A 12,792-nucleotide genomic window follows, 5' to 3' on the forward strand; every position below is an offset into this window, starting at 1 on the left:
TGTCAATTATTTGAGATATTTTACCTTTATAATAACCATCTTTGTAATCGATTAGTTATATTTTGTTAAAACTTGGTATAAACCCGACGGGTTTTGAGTCGGGTATAACCGACGGGTATTTTATCAAAACCCGATAGGAAACCCGATGGGAAAACCCGAAACCCGACGGGTAATTACCCGACTAAAACCCGGGTTTGGGACGGACTTTTATAACCGGATATGGGTTTAGGAATACCTAAAACCAACCCAAACCTGACCCATTACCATCCCTACTCCATATATATAAGTGTTACAATAAAAAATAGTATAATTATAATTTTTATGTAACTTTTTTTTATATATATCTCAAAACATACAAAATACAAAGAATTTTTCCGGTATATAGTTCGGATAAACAAGCATGCATCTTTGGGTAATCCGACAGAGTATTATCTAATCTTCCAAAACCGGCCCATACACATCAGGTTTCGGACATACCCGTCTACTTGTTTCGAGTTTCTGATATACCCGTCGAGCAATGGCTATTTTTCCATCCCTACTCTAGTAGAAATTGAAATGAAATTAATACCATCTGCACTAAGACACGTGGCGCACAATAGGGGTAATCCAGTCAGCAGTCACGTTTGTAAATAATAATATTATTATTAAAAAATGAAAATAACTGTTTTATTGGATTAGTATAAAATGGGCAAAACCCACGTTCATCTAGAGAGAGAAAGAGAGAATAGAGAGAGAAAACAATACGAATTTGAATAACTGAGATTCATCTTCACGAGTGACAAATACATCGATTCGATTGTGTTCTTGTAAGTTAATTAATTAATTAATTCACCTTTTGATTCATATATTCCTGTTTTTTAAATTTTAAATTACGTTTCGTTCAAAACCAAACGGAAACAAAAACTGACGGATTGGTTTTTCTTACTTTTATGTTTTTGTAAAATGGAATTTTAGTTTTGGTTTTGTGAAACAAACACTGACGTTTTGGGTTTTTTTTTTTTACTTTTATTTTTTTGTAAAATGGAATTTTGGTTTTGGTTGTAAAAAGGAACTAAATGGAATTTATAAATTTTATATTTTATGTCTAGTAATTTATAAGAATTAAGAATTAAAAAAATATGTAACTTAATTATTTTAGCTTAAATGTATATTAATCAATAAGTTTTTAATCAGCAAAATGATTTAGTCTGAAATTCATTATATTTTGGGCCAAAATTTTTAAGCTCCCCGAAACTGAATGGTTTTTAAAAATTTGAAAACCAAAGTTTCGGTTTTTGTTTACTTTAGCTCAAAACCGACCAAACGAAACTGTGTACAGTTGTATACACCTGATTAAACTTATGTTTACGTGTTTCGAAACTGAAAAAACCGAACCGAAACAAAAAATCGACGGTTTGGTTTTGTGTTTTTGAAAAGGCCGAACTTAGTGTTCGGTTTTGGTTTTAGTGTAATAAAAACTTAACCGAACTGAATTTTATAGATTTTCATTTTTTATTTGAAGAATTTATAAGAAGCGAAACACTAAAAAGACTGAACCTATAAAACGGAATCGAAACAAAAAACCGACGGTTTGGTTTTATTTTTTTGAAAAAGCCGAACTTATTGTTCGGTTTTGGATTTAGTGTAATAAAAACTGAACCGAACTGAATTTATAGATTTTCATTTTTTATTTGAAGTAATTTATAAGAATTTAATGAATATGCAAGTGAAATATTTTAGCCCAAATGTATAATGATTAATTAATTATTATTTATTAGCCAACAAAATGATTTAGGCCCAAATTCATTATTTTGGGTCAAGTTATCCTTTTGGGCCATAATTTTCGACCTTAAAAGGCGAAACTGAAACAGGATGGTTTTCAACAATTCAAAAACCGAAGTTTCGGCTTTTGGTTCGGTTTTAGCCCAAAACCGACCCGTACAGAGCCGTGCACACACCTGATTAAAGTTATGCTTGTGTGTTCAGGATTAATGGGAGATCATTTCGTATTTCTGGTTGATCGGTTACTAACCGAGTCCACTTTAGAGGCTGCAATCGAAAGCACGAAGCCTTCATATCCTGCAAATGATGCAGTGATCGACTGTTCTTCGGTTACGAATCCTGGAGCTGTTTATGGTAATAAGAAGCTGTTTGAATGTAGGATATGTCAGGATGAAGATTATGATTTGAATATGGAGACTCCGTGTTCTTGTTCCGGTAGCTTAAAGGCAAGTTTATACTATCCGACTACTTAACCGCTTTCCATAATTAGAAAATATGATTCAACTAGTTTTTTTTTTTAAATTGTGATCATGTCATTTATTATGATATATAGCTGATTAATATTACATAACTGCTTATATATAGGGGTGGCAAATGTGACCCATTGGGTTGAATGGGTTGTATTAAAATGTATATAATAAGTCAGAATGGGTCAAACTAAAAAAGAAAAGGATTGAAACGGGTCAAAACGGGCTGTCATTTCTTGAGCTTTTTTTTAATGGAACGAGATAAACGCCGGAAACTTTTTACTTTTTTTGTTTTTGATTTATATTTCGAGTTATGATTTTTTAATTATTTTTTTTTTAAATTTTTTAATGAGGGTTTTTTTAAATGGGTCAAAATGGGTTGAGATTTCAGAATTTGCTCGTAAATTTAAAACGTGCCACCCCTACTTATATATAGTTGATTAATAATATATAACTGGTTTCAACTTTAGAAGTAAGCTCGTAAATTTAAAACGTGCCTAGATATTTTATTACGCGTATTAGGGTTATTGGATAAAAAAAATAGAAAATAATTATCTTATTTGTATCTTGATTATATTTACTTTATAAATATGACTTATTTTATTTCTATATATAGTTGATTAATAATACAAAAATGATTTTACTTTTTGTAGTATGCTCACCGTAGATGCGTCCAAAGATGGTGTAATGAGAAGGGTGACATAATATGTGAAATATGCCACCAGGTGGGATTTAATCTATTATTTTCCTTAATTTAAGTTCTTTTTAATCTTTTATATTTAGCTAATACATTGTGAGTAAAATTTATAATAATCTTGTTTTGGATATAAATTAATTTCAGCAATTCAAGCCAGGGTATACTGCACCACCACCTGTATTCAGATTAGGACAAATTCCAACAAGTTTTAGGTAAGTATAAAAGCTTTTGACTTTTGAGGTCAAAGTCTCATTTTACGTTTATTTGACTTTAAAAGTCAAACCGTATACTTTTCTTTTGTTGTTATTCAGGGGACATTGGCAGATTTCCAGGAGGGATATGAACAATAATCAACAGATAATGACGGTCGTTTCTTCTGATCATAATTTTCTTGATCAAGAATATGATGAGTATGCAGAGTCCACCGCTAGAAGTATTTTGTGTTTCCGTTCGGTTGCTGTTATTGTAATCTTTCTTCCTATATATAAACATACATTTTATTATATTTTAAATTTGTAACGTCTTATAATATTGTGACATTTGTTGGTTTCGTTGCAGTTTATGATTCTGTTGATCTTGCGTCACACGCTACCCGTGTTTGCTAATGGAGCGAGCAATTACTCTTTACCCGTGTTTTTGGTAGTTATTTATTTTTGATATTTTTAATAATATTTTGTATGTTACAAGAAAAAGATGCAATCTTTAACTGTTTTCCATTTTGTGACAGTTATTATTGATAAGAGCTTCAGGAATCATTGTACCGATCTACATCATCGTAAGAGCCTTCACAGCTATACTGCATCGGCGACACCAGCTTGTGAGCATTCTAATCTACAATTCTTTTGGTTGGATAATGGGTCAAAACGGGACGGGTGGGTCGGGTCATCTTGGTCCGTCTGCCATCATTTGTTCTTTTTTGAATAGTGTATTTATAATCATGAAACTTATTAATATTGGTTTTTTGAATAAATTGATTTAGTATGGTGAAGTATAAAACTTTCCCAGCTTTCAACCCGTTTGGCCAAATGGCCCGTCTTGATTTTGGGAAATTTTTCAAAATTTTATATAAATTCTAATCTTTTTTAGATTAATTTTAATATAAATAGGTCAAAATGGTCACCTTTACCGTCTAGGTAAATAAGCCGTAGGACTATATGATATGGAGAAAATGTATATACGAGCCTGTATAAGGTGTTATACGAGCTGTTATACCGACCTGTATAAACTTATTGAAATCGACTGTTTTGACAATGGTGTGTTGTGTTAAAAGTTACACGGCCTTTATGATGTGAAAGTCTACTCTATACAGTATATGATGTGATCATTTTGACAAGTCTGTGGTCTGTAAAAGTCATACAGGCCGTATAATATCATACACCCGTGTGATGTGGCAGATTTAAAAATCTGTGGTCTGCAGATTGAGGATGTTGTATCTATAGCATCACCCTTAACTGATATTGTTTTGTGTTGACTTTTGCTAGGCTTTAAATTCATCGACGTCGTCTTTGTCTTCTTCTGATGAGGAAACTGGCTCAACACCAGTGTAGCATTACCTGCACACAAATTGGAATGGTGCTAGTTACTCGTGTTTGGCTCGATTTATACCGTTAATCAAGTTTTCTTGAAGGTGGTACTCAGATTAGAGCATGTGCAGCTCATTGTTAATTGAGTTGTTAAATATGCACCCATCAAGGTTAGATTTTGTGTTCTTATGCATAAGGTATCTTGAAAGTGTTTTATATTGCGGTTTTCTGAAATCTTCATGTACAGTTTGTTTATTCAGTTTTTTATATATGTAAATGTTTCATCTTTACTTGTACAATGGGACCTGTATGAGCATGAAATGATGAAACAGGATTTTTTTTTTTTTGCTGCTGTAAGCATGTTCGTTTGTTAAGCGATTCGATCCATGATGCGACTAGGCGAGCTGATCATTGTTTAAGCCATGTGTTAGATGGTTATTATATGTTTGGCTCGAATAGTCGATTTGTTCATGTTATAGATGGTTATTGTATTGGTGATTTCATCTATGTTCCTGGTTTTAAGAAAATTATCTATTTTCGGTTTTATGTATGGGTTCGGTCTGGTTATAAGTGAATTTTTGGTTTTACATTTGGGGTTCAACTTTCAAATGTTTCGAGCGAAAAAATTGGCCCAAAATAATAAAATCCGGTCAAAACTTTTAGTCAAAATATTTGTTGCTCACTTGTTAACAAATTGACTTTTGAGAATAAATTTTCAGCCCAAATAATGAATTTTGGTCACAAATCCAATAACAGAAGTTACAATATCTCAACAAATTTTAATGAAATAATATATGCATTGGTGTTACAAATTTTTTGTTCTCATAGGTTAAGAATATATTCGACTATGTAAACAGTGTCATTTGACAAATTTTCAAACAGTGAAATTACCGTGTTTTAACGACGATGATCATCCAAAATGTTTGCTTAGTAAAAGGCTTGAGCCTGGGACTCTTCAAATACTGTTTAGGTGCTTTATCACTAGACTATTTTGTGATTAGTTGAATTACCGTTTAGATAAAGTTTGTGACCATTATTGCCGTAAGTATGATTTTCTTATGGTAAACTCAGCATTAACATCTATGAAGCTATGAATCGATGTCGTGCGTGTTTCAAACACAAGTAAAGTCTTTGTTTGGGACTTTTCAAGATTTTTAATGTTTCGAATTTGTTTTCAAAATATCATATAGAGAAAAGAATATTTAGAAACATAAATTTACAAAAAATTGTAAAATAAATTCTTTTTAGTAACTTTTTTGATATTTGATAAGATTTATAATAAATCATGTCTTTGATAAGATTTATAATAAATCATGTCTTTACGCAGTAAATTAGACTATACCATCAGTAACGGATGTAATTTTATCTTTCTCTTATGCCCTATGCCCGGAACCTATTTATGGATGTCAAAGATGCTATGAATTGAAAAGACAAAAATTGAAGGAATGCCACACCATAACTAATGCTTTGCAAACGATTGAAACAATGTAGCATGAAGTAAACACGTGATATGCAGATTCACCCAAAGCCATACAACAACTGAATATACCCAACCTGGATAGGATGCTCCTTTATATCAAATTGTCAGTCGTAGGTAGCCTGATCTTAAAGAGCCCATCAAACTAAAACATTCACCTTTAAATTTCAAATCATTATTTTAAGAAATAGAAGAAAACAATCTTATTTTTAAGTTATATTAATTTGAGCCAGATAAAAGATATCGTTCGAGGACAAAAGATAAAATGATTGATTTTTCTATATTATTGACATTTAACGAAGATATTTTAAACATAAATAAATGCACTATAACGACAAGTTCCCTACGTAAATAATATAGGACCCATGATGACATTGATTTTTCTATATTATCGGACATACACGTTATTATTTCAAAGTCAACCTAAGAAGTTTTGGCACAACCATAGGAATAACACAATGAAATCTTCATCATCTTTCTTGCTTCTTTACATTAACTACTTGAAGAAGCAATTACACAATCACACCTACACGCTACATATAGGGCGGTTCAAGATTCAGGTGAGAAGAACGTGGCTCGATATGAACTGAGTTGAAAAGCTAAGCTCGAGCTTGGCTAGGTTCTTAATCGATTGTGCTCGGTTAATGTGTTCAACTTAGTTTTTGTTCGATTAGAATGTTAGAACATAAAAGAAAGAATTTGTTTTTGGTGTGAAGTGGATTTAACATAGGGGGTGTTTGGGATTCATTATTATACCTCCTTATGACTTATATAGATAAGTCATAAGTTATAAGTCGCAATCTAACTTTCTCAAACAACTTATAACCTATAACTTATAAGTCATAATGAGATAAAATAAACAATCCCAAACACCCCCATATATTGATCTTTTGTTACGAGGTTAATTTAAGCTAGTCGACAAACGAGCAAATCTTGAGTTAAACTTATCTCATTTAAAAACAAGCCCAATTTTAAACGGCATTTATTTTAGTGTTTCCGAACTAGCGGCTATTTAAATAGTTCGCTAACAAATTTTGTCATTATACTTTTCTATGGGCGTTAGCTAGTTAGCATTCTACAAAACTTTTGGGAAGGGGGGAGGGGGTCATCAATCACACTACAAAAAACACACACATTTATTTAATTTTTTTCTTTTATTTAAATATTAATTAAATCACAACATGATAGTTAAGCCCATTCATTATCTACGTGATAATAATATAACAGAACGTTATACAATTTTTTAGTTAACCCACCACAGCTTCTCTAAAACTTGTGATCTCATTATTTATTAAACACATATACTATATTCATCAATAAAAATAATCATATGTGGAATACAAATAATCATGTGTGGCATGCACCCTTTAAACCTATTGTGCTAACAAAAATACAAATCTTTTAACAGCGTACAACCAATACAAAAACAAAACTACTATATTACATTCACTTCATCAACTTCCTAGACTTGCTGGAAGTTTTTCCGGCAAGAACCGGAATACTCTGTTCATTTCTAAAAAAATTATCTGGATCAACCGCGGTTTTCACCTTTACCAATCTATCAAAATTCCCCATAAAATATTTCTCCCCATAAACCTTACCTTCATTATAACTACTCTCCCCATTAACCGCGGTCATCACGCCGATATCAAGATCGCGGTAATTCAAAAACACCCCTCTCGGGTTCTTCGACACAAACGGTGTCATAAAATCATACATTACCCGGCTTTGGTTCAAGTAATCCGCTTCTAGTTGCGGGCTCGGGTCGTTCCAATTAACCGAATATTGAATTTTAAATAGGTTTCCCGCACGGTGGGGAAATGGCGTTGCGTCTGAGGGAATCTCGTACATTTTCCCACCGTATGGGTTGAAAACAAACCCAACCCGACCCAACTCAACCTGTTTGTTGAAAATTGATGTAATGTCCGATTCGGAAATCGGGGTTTGGACATAATCCGACTTTCGTTTACCGAAATTAACGTTGTCAGAGTGTCGGTCTAGGAGAATCTCGGGCGCGGTCGTGTTTACGTCGAAGTTACCCCAGTAAAGGACAGACTGAATCCAGCTTACTTCAATGCAATCTTCCTTTTTTAAACCTGTATCACAAAAATGTAATTAGTAAATGTAAGACGTATTTTTATGTAAACATGGGTTAAGTATATGACCCCAAGCCTTTTAACGCCCTAATTACAATTATCAATACAATATCACAATTAACAGTTTAATTATACCTAATTCCGGAAATTCTTTTTCCATTAAAGCCACCAATCGATCCGAATCACCCAAAAAATGCGCGATAAATGACGCCCGGCCGGTCCTCGTGCGATTCACCGTCACGGGTTGTAACAAAACCCGAATAAACAAATCATCATCAATATTCGGCATAACCGTCTGCCACTTGTAAACCAACGCCGACGCGTTCTCCGCTTGCGTCTTCATTATCCGGAACACGGTATTAACCCTCGGCACGGAAACCAACTTCACGGTATACGATATAATAACCCCGAAACTACCACCGCCCCCACCACAAATCGCCCAAAACAAATCCTCCCCCATCGCCTTCCGATCCAAAACCCGCCCATTCACATCGACAATCCGCGCATCGGTCACATGATCAACCGCAAGCCCGTACTTTCGTAACATCGTCCCGTACCCGCCCCCACTTAAATGCCCACCAACACCAACTGTGGGGCACACGCCCGCAGGGAACCCGTGGGCCCCACTCTTTTCATAAATTCTATAATAAAGCTCCCCTAATTGCGCACCCGCGCCAACAACCGCCACCTCATCATCTAAATTAACATCAACCGACCGAAAATTAAACATGTCTAGTACAACAAAATCCGACTCGCTCGACACGTACGATATCCCTTCGTAATCATGTCCGCCACTCCTTATTTTTATCTGAACCCCGATTTTTTTCGCGCAAAGTACCACGGCTTGTACTTGTGACTCGGATGTAGGAGTAATAATAACTAATGGTTTAGGAGTCGAACTTGAGTTAAACCGGTAGTTTTTAATGTATTCTTGTAGGATGTTTGTATACGAGGATGAGTTGGCCGTTGAGCTATAGATAACGGAGGTTGAGTTTAACGGGAGGCATTGGATGAAAGATTGGTAAACGGAGTCAGGATCCATAACGGCGTTAGAGGATGAGAATAAGAATATAAGTGTGAGGGGAACAAGTATATGTAACGGATTCATGGTTAAGTGTTTATAATTTTAATGTTGGCAAGTGTTAAGGTATTTATAATTTAGAAGTACTTTAGATCTGTGTTTGCGCGTTGGAAGACTTTGTTGTCGGGTCCCATGTACCATGTGGTGTTTTTAAGTTTTAAGGTCGTCGGTAATGGTGGGAAGGTTCTTGTTTACAAAGGTGAGGAGATATTGTTTCAGAATTTGTAGGTGAAGTTTTGAAAAGTCTTTTTTTTTCTTTTTTTTTATTAAAATTATATGTATGTATGAAATATATCCGATACAATATGTGGTGTATTACTGGATTATTTTGTCATTTTCCTCTGGTGAAGTGGTCAGAGGGTTTTTTAATGATTTTGTTTTTAGATTGGCGGGGGTTCGAGTCTTTTTAGAGACGAAAATTTGTTAACGTAACCTTTGATGTGGGGTTCTTATGTGTTTGTTGTTCAAAAATAAAACTATTAATAAAATATAAAAATAACTAGATTATTTTAAAATAATTATTAGCTTTAAATAATGTTTAAGATGCCTGAACAAAGGCACATGATATTTGAGCATGGGGTAATATATTCTAACACTATTGTCATTTATATGATTAGTATAGATTTATACGAGTTATATATGGATAATTTTTGTTAGATATCGTCAGATTCTATTCCTATATCTAATATAGACTCACGTTCCAGATTTTTTTATTTTAGTTTTTATTTAATTTTTTTATAAGATTCCATTTTTAATTAATTACAACTTTAATAAAAAAACACAAGATTTTAAAAACACGGAAATTTTTAATAAAACACAAAATTAACGCTCATGTTGTTCGTAAGTATTCAATTAATATGGAAAAGATATATACTTTATACATTTATTAATTAATTATGTGTTTTTTTATATATATGTAAGATGCTATTTCTTAAATTTTGTGTTTTTTTATTAGAAGTTTTAGTTAATTAAAAGCGGGATTTTTTTGAACAATTTAAACAAAAATTTCAAAAAAATGTATAGGCCTATACGACCCATATAAATTATATTAGGCTGTGAGCCTGAACTTTCTGTACATATGTCGCACATGCATTAGGCTATGTCTATACGAGTCGTATATGCCTATACGAATAGGATAGGTCTTTACATACATTATGGGGTGACTTCTGAATATACCATCCCACTATAAAATGCAACATCCAGGTTCAATCTTCAGCGTGTGCGTCCTCCGGTCCTCCCTCACTCATTGGTTTTTTTTATTCATTTCCATATATATATATATATATATATAGGGTAAGGTTAAAATGAAAACCCATTTGAGTTGTGAAAATCCGTGAAAACCCTATGTAACATCGTTTTTTTTATTACATGTAATATATGTTGTAACATTTAATACAAAACATCGAAACATCAAAAAAAAATGTTTTGCTATTTTTTAACATTTTTTTACTAATTTTTATATATGTTTTCAGGAGAGAGAGAAAAATTATATTTATATTTTTTATTCACTTTAATTGTGAACCACGAGATTTAAACATTAATTAAAAACATGTGGTTGAGAATGAGTTTCTAAAGTTTTCATAATTCAAGTGAGTTTTCATTTTATACTTAGCCTATATATATATATATATATTGTTTGACATGCCTTGTATTTTCGATATAAATTGTATTTAAAACACTATTGGAATTATAAACACGCGCTTTGTGACTTTTTTTACTAGTTAGTTTTTCATTCAGTGGCGGATCTAGAAGATAATTTTAGGGGTAGCGTAAATTTTTTTTATCGTACATTAACGAAATTTTTTTTACACGTTTTGCGCGTACGGGTAGCCGGTTTTGCACTTCCCCATCCTAGTTACGCGCTGCACTTTCCGAAGTTAGATTACTTGTTTCGCGTGTACTTGCACCCAGTTACCAGTTTCGAGGGTCTAGTAATGCATTTCTAGTGTACTGGCGCCCGGTAACGCGTTTCGCTCATACAACCACCTTGTTATGCGTTTTACGCATACCAGGCCTAGTTTAGCATTACGCGCGTCTCCATACCTGGTTACCTATTTAGCGCATATAGGTGCCTAGTTACGCGCTTCGTAGCAGCGCACGGTAACCCGTGTCATGCCTGCCATCAGTCCATCACCTAATTATTTAAGTTGGGCTTTTAAGTTTTAATTAAATAGTAGACTTTTAATCATCTTAGGCTTTTAAAACCTTAAAAGGTAAAGTTTTGAGCTTTTCAAAATTTTTGAGGGGTAGCGTAATATAATTTTCAGGGGTAACGTAATACATAAAACGTAAAGATTTTCACTTTACTGGAAAAGTGAGAGGGGTAGCAGGTGCTACCCCTCCTTATAAGCTACATCCGTCCCTGTTTTCATTCATCACCCCCTCTAGAATGTTGTGTTAAGTTGATAAAATGTAAGTTTGATTTGTCATAACGAAATACAAAATGTTTTTGACTTATCAATATGTTTAATAGTGATGCCATTATTATAAGGATAAGCCAAATAAATGAAATGTAGATTTTTCTTAAGAGTTTATGGAGTCGACAAAGAAAAGTAAGCACCATGAAGGCATCGTTCAACATGCATCATTTATTTTATAATTTCCTAATTAAGTTTGACTATTTCACATAACTCGTTAGACGTGAGTGTTGACATATAATTTTTGGATATTTATTTAATACCGAAATTTGTCTGAATAATAATAATAATAATAATAATAATAATAATAATAATAATAATAATAAAAGCAATGACAAAGAAATCATGTATGTGTTATGACTTTATAACTGAGGTTAAACCATTTCATATTCGAGCATCATAGATGTTAATACAATATAAAATTTTCTTCTAACAATATATGGATGTTTACTACATAAGCATGAGTATCGAAACACTTATCTAAGTTTTAGATGTAATACATAAGACGTATTTTAATTGTGTCATTTTTACGACGTCTATTGCAGTATAGTATTTTAATACACTAGATCTAAATGTTTATACAATTACTTTTTCTGTTTAATAGTTTTATATTTATATTTTAAAATTACTATTTTTCTTTTTCTAATAGTTTTATATTTATATTTTTTAAATTTATTAAACGCTACCGGTTGGCATAATTTATTTTGATCAGCTATCTTCTCACTCGATTACTTAATTTACTCTATTTTTATATCTATTTTAGAATTGTAGGTGTTGTGAAGGTTTGACGAGTTAACGGGTTGCAAGTAAATGAGTACTAATTAAGTTGTAAACATAAATTCTATATATTTATTGGGTCAAAAACATAAATCCTAGCCCATACACACTTAAAATAGTGTACTTCAAACACGTCTCATTTTACCCATATAACTTAACGCGCCAAATGAGCTTATGAGTAATAATCAAGTTGTAAACGTGCTAATTAGATTGGTAAACTATAAAATAATGTTTAAACGTCCGGTTAGTGGGCTGATGTGTTTAATTAAACACGTTGACGGGTTAATCTGTTTAACCAAAATGAGTTAGAGACGTCAGCCCAAACACAATTATTTTTTTAAACGGTTAGATATGTCAATTAAAAATCAGCAAATTGGAAATAAACAATCCCAATTTTTGTGTATTGGCCGATAATAATCCCAACTTTTAAAATCACTACCAGCGGTCCCAACTGTCAACTATTTTTGTCTCAATGGACCTCCGTTAAAAAACACTT

General features: G+C 32.8%; 2 protein-coding genes across 2 annotated transcripts; one reads left to right on the forward strand and one right to left on the reverse strand.

The window, feature by feature from the left end:
- The first annotated feature begins 1,970 nt into the window (after positions 1-1,970).
- On the forward strand, positions 1,971-4,577 carry LOC143572867 (uncharacterized). Its single transcript, XM_077057912.1, has 7 exons — positions 1,971-2,207; positions 2,882-2,953; positions 3,070-3,137; positions 3,237-3,390; positions 3,484-3,564; positions 3,653-3,742; positions 4,407-4,577. The coding sequence occupies exons 1-7, from the start codon at positions 1,971-1,973 to the stop codon at positions 4,470-4,472; spliced, it is 768 nt and encodes a 255-aa protein (XP_076914027.1). The 3' UTR covers positions 4,473-4,577.
- Positions 4,578-7,343: 2,766 nt separating this feature from the next.
- LOC143574127 (berberine bridge enzyme-like 21) lies at positions 7,344-9,130 on the reverse strand. Its single transcript, XM_077058837.1, has 2 exons — positions 8,157-9,130; positions 7,344-8,021 (listed from the first exon to the last, which is right to left on the reverse strand). Exons 1-2 carry the CDS (start codon positions 9,127-9,129, stop codon positions 7,372-7,374), a joined length of 1,623 nt encoding a protein of 540 aa, XP_076914952.1. The 5' UTR covers position 9,130; the 3' UTR covers positions 7,344-7,371.
- Between the last annotated feature and the right edge of the window lie 3,662 nt (positions 9,131-12,792).

This window comes from Bidens hawaiensis, unplaced genomic scaffold, assembly GCF_021521415.1.
Source record: "Bidens hawaiensis isolate Kalapana, Puna unplaced genomic scaffold, B.hawaiensis_p1.1 tig00001382_1, whole genome shotgun sequence".
NCBI classification, from domain to species: Eukaryota; Viridiplantae; Streptophyta; class Magnoliopsida; order Asterales; family Asteraceae; genus Bidens; species Bidens hawaiensis.

Bases quoted from the DNA above. Each gene is read 5' to 3' on its own strand.
- LOC143572867 (XM_077057912.1), top strand. From the start codon at position 1,971: ATGGGAGATCATTTCGTATTTCTGGTTGATCGGTTACTAACCGAGTCC. The intron at 2,208-2,881 runs GCAAGTTTATAC...TACTTTTTGTAG, and splicing joins CTTGTTCCGGTAGCTTAAAG to TATGCTCACCGTAGATGCGT. The intron at 3,565-3,652 runs GTAGTTATTTAT...ATTTTGTGACAG, and splicing joins ACTCTTTACCCGTGTTTTTG to TTATTATTGATAAGAGCTTC.
- LOC143574127 (XM_077058837.1), bottom strand. From the start codon at position 9,129: ATGAATCCGTTACATATACTTGTTCCCCTCACACTTATATTCTTATTC. The intron at 8,022-8,156 runs GTATAATTAAAC...TTTGTGATACAG, and splicing joins AAAAGAATTTCCGGAATTAG to GTTTAAAAAAGGAAGATTGC.